The sequence below is a fragment of the Haplochromis burtoni genome, unplaced genomic scaffold (genome assembly GCF_018398535.1).
Source record: "Haplochromis burtoni strain Fernald_Lab_line unplaced genomic scaffold, NCSU_Asbu1 Contig_68, whole genome shotgun sequence".
Taxonomy (NCBI): domain Eukaryota; kingdom Metazoa; phylum Chordata; class Actinopteri; order Cichliformes; family Cichlidae; genus Haplochromis; species Haplochromis burtoni.
Window position 1 is genome coordinate 1949053 of NW_024582429.1, and position 2190 is coordinate 1951242.

The 2190-nt window shown below is 47.9% G+C and overlaps 1 protein-coding gene across 2 annotated transcripts in view; it reads right to left on the reverse strand.

Annotated features, from left to right (window-relative positions):
* crlf3 (cytokine receptor-like factor 3) overlaps positions 1-2190 on the reverse strand; it is an 18544-nt gene that overhangs the window by 7936 nt on the left and 8418 nt on the right. Inside the window, exon 2 of one of the 2 annotated variants that reach the window (XM_005924151.3) lies at positions 1667-1795. In XM_005924151.3, the coding sequence (XP_005924213.1) occupies positions 1667-1783 (117 nt within the window). In that variant the 5' untranslated portion in view covers positions 1784-1795. The remainder of the gene's footprint in view (positions 1-1666; positions 1796-2190) is intronic. The other variant, XM_005924152.3, reaches the window with a different exon arrangement.

The window sequence follows — 2190 nt, forward strand, 5'->3', positions numbered from 1 at the left end:
TGTTTCCTGGACTATAATCTGGTGGGGAGCCGTCTCCCTCTGTGGGAAATCGGGGGGTCATGGGAAAGAAAAGAAAGCACATCTCGATCCAGGATAACGTGCGATGGAACAGCTGAGGGAGGTGGAGGGAGTCTCAGCTGCACTAACAAAACAAATGAAACACATCCCACATCGAATTTTACTAACAAGTCTAATAAGTCTGCAGATTGTTTCTGTGGATGAGGCAAACTGTACGTGTGTGTGGATCAGCTGGAGGGGCTCAGGTTTGCTTTGTGATACATTATGTGCTCTGGACCGCACTGATTCAGTTAGCGTGGCGACTCTTGCAGGAGACAAAATACTGATGGAAAGGCAGACAGGAATTCAAAGTAACCGGATCACAGACAGCGGCTAAAGCTGCTGGAAAGACACCGTTATCGTCACCAGCAGCACCAGCAGCAACCCTCTGATAGAAATCATGTCAGAGAAAGATAAAAACTGGGAAAAAAAGACAGATTTACCAACTGGAAGTCGCTCGTGGAGCAAAGGAATACATGATTATGCCCCAGGTCACCTACATATTACACCTACGGGAGCAGCTCAGCCACGCCATCAAGTCATCAGAGCGTCAGCGACTTCTGAACATTTAGTTTGCAATAAAAGCACTTACAGTTCCTTCCATCCATCCCCTTCTGCTTATCCTTATCTGCTTACCAGGAAATCTCCTTTTTAACTTCTTTATTAGTGTTTTTAGCCACTTTATGTGTAAGTAACCTAACATGCTTAGGCTCAAAGGGGGGTGGGGTCAACTTCAAATATAACCCTGAACAGTGTAGGTGATTATCAGCTGCACAGGGCTGGAGGCTGCCAGAGAGGCGGGGTACAGCTAAACGCGTCCAATCAGAGAGACGCGACACACTCTCACACCCACACCTACGGCCAATTAAGAATCACTAAAAGAAGAGATGTTTGAACCCAGAATCATCCACTACTGCCCCCTGGTGGCGGCATTTTTAGGTATATTTTGAATTTAATGGCTGCCATCCTGTCCTGGTTAGTCGGCGCTCTCGTCCCTCAGCTTTTCTGTTGCTCCATTTTCATTGGAAGATGGTCTTTATGGTAAAATAACCTCCCCCGCCAACTCTATGCCTTCCCCTCAATAATCTATAGATACCCATTTTTATACCACCATGTGCACACGTCTATAGCCGTCATTTTAACCAGACCAACTCACTGTTGGAGCCCCCTGTGGAGGTTAGAGGAACTGCAGTTGCTGCTTATTCTGAATGAAAAAACAACAAATCCCATATTTTATGTTCTTGGACCAAAATCTGCCTCGTTTCTCTCCCGCTCTCCTTTTTTAATCTCTCCTCTAAGGCTCACTGTCCGTCCACAGTGACAGGAAACAGCAGCATTGTTTACTGCGAGCAGCTGGAGGGGTAAAACTAGACAGCAGGGGGAAGGAAGAGATAGCAGAGAGGGAGGGAGGGGGGAGAATTTACTCTCCCGGGATTCTTCTGAGTCAGGAGCGAAGACAAATCACACCGCCTGGGCCTGCACGAGTCTTTCAGAGTGAGCGGGTGCAGTGAAACAGACAAAGAAAGCACTGAGGGAGTGAAGCGCATCACAGGAGGAGGGAAACACGAGGCCTGAGCTTCACAACACATCACAAATCAGGATGCAGTACCTGTTTACGGGCCTGGTTGAGGCCATGCAGGCGCTGCTGGAGTTCGCTGCGGTAGTTCTGCGCCGCCTCGATGCTTTCCTTCGCCTCCTGCAGCAACACGTCCACCTCCACAGACATCCTCCCGGCCTGCTGTCACACACACGAGGGAGGGAGATTTACTAAACACACCCATTACACCTTAAGCCTGTGTCCTTTCTAATGGCCAGCAGGGGGCGACTCCTGTGGTCTGAATGTAGAGAAACCTGAAACACATTACAGTCAGGTTATGGTCCCAGTCTTTAGTTTGCAGGCTTTGTGAACACAACTCGATGTTCATGTTGTAAATTATGGTCACACTCGAGGTAAAACAGAAGATGAAGCAGGGCACCGTGTGCCTCTCAGGGACAACACGTTTCTGTTTTGTCTGTGATTTAAAAACAACATGATTACTGAGGCCTGATTCTGTTTGCTGGAGTCATTTTTCAGCCTCTGTCATCTGTGCAAATACATCTTCTAAGTGCTTAGTTTCAGGTTACGCTGCGTTA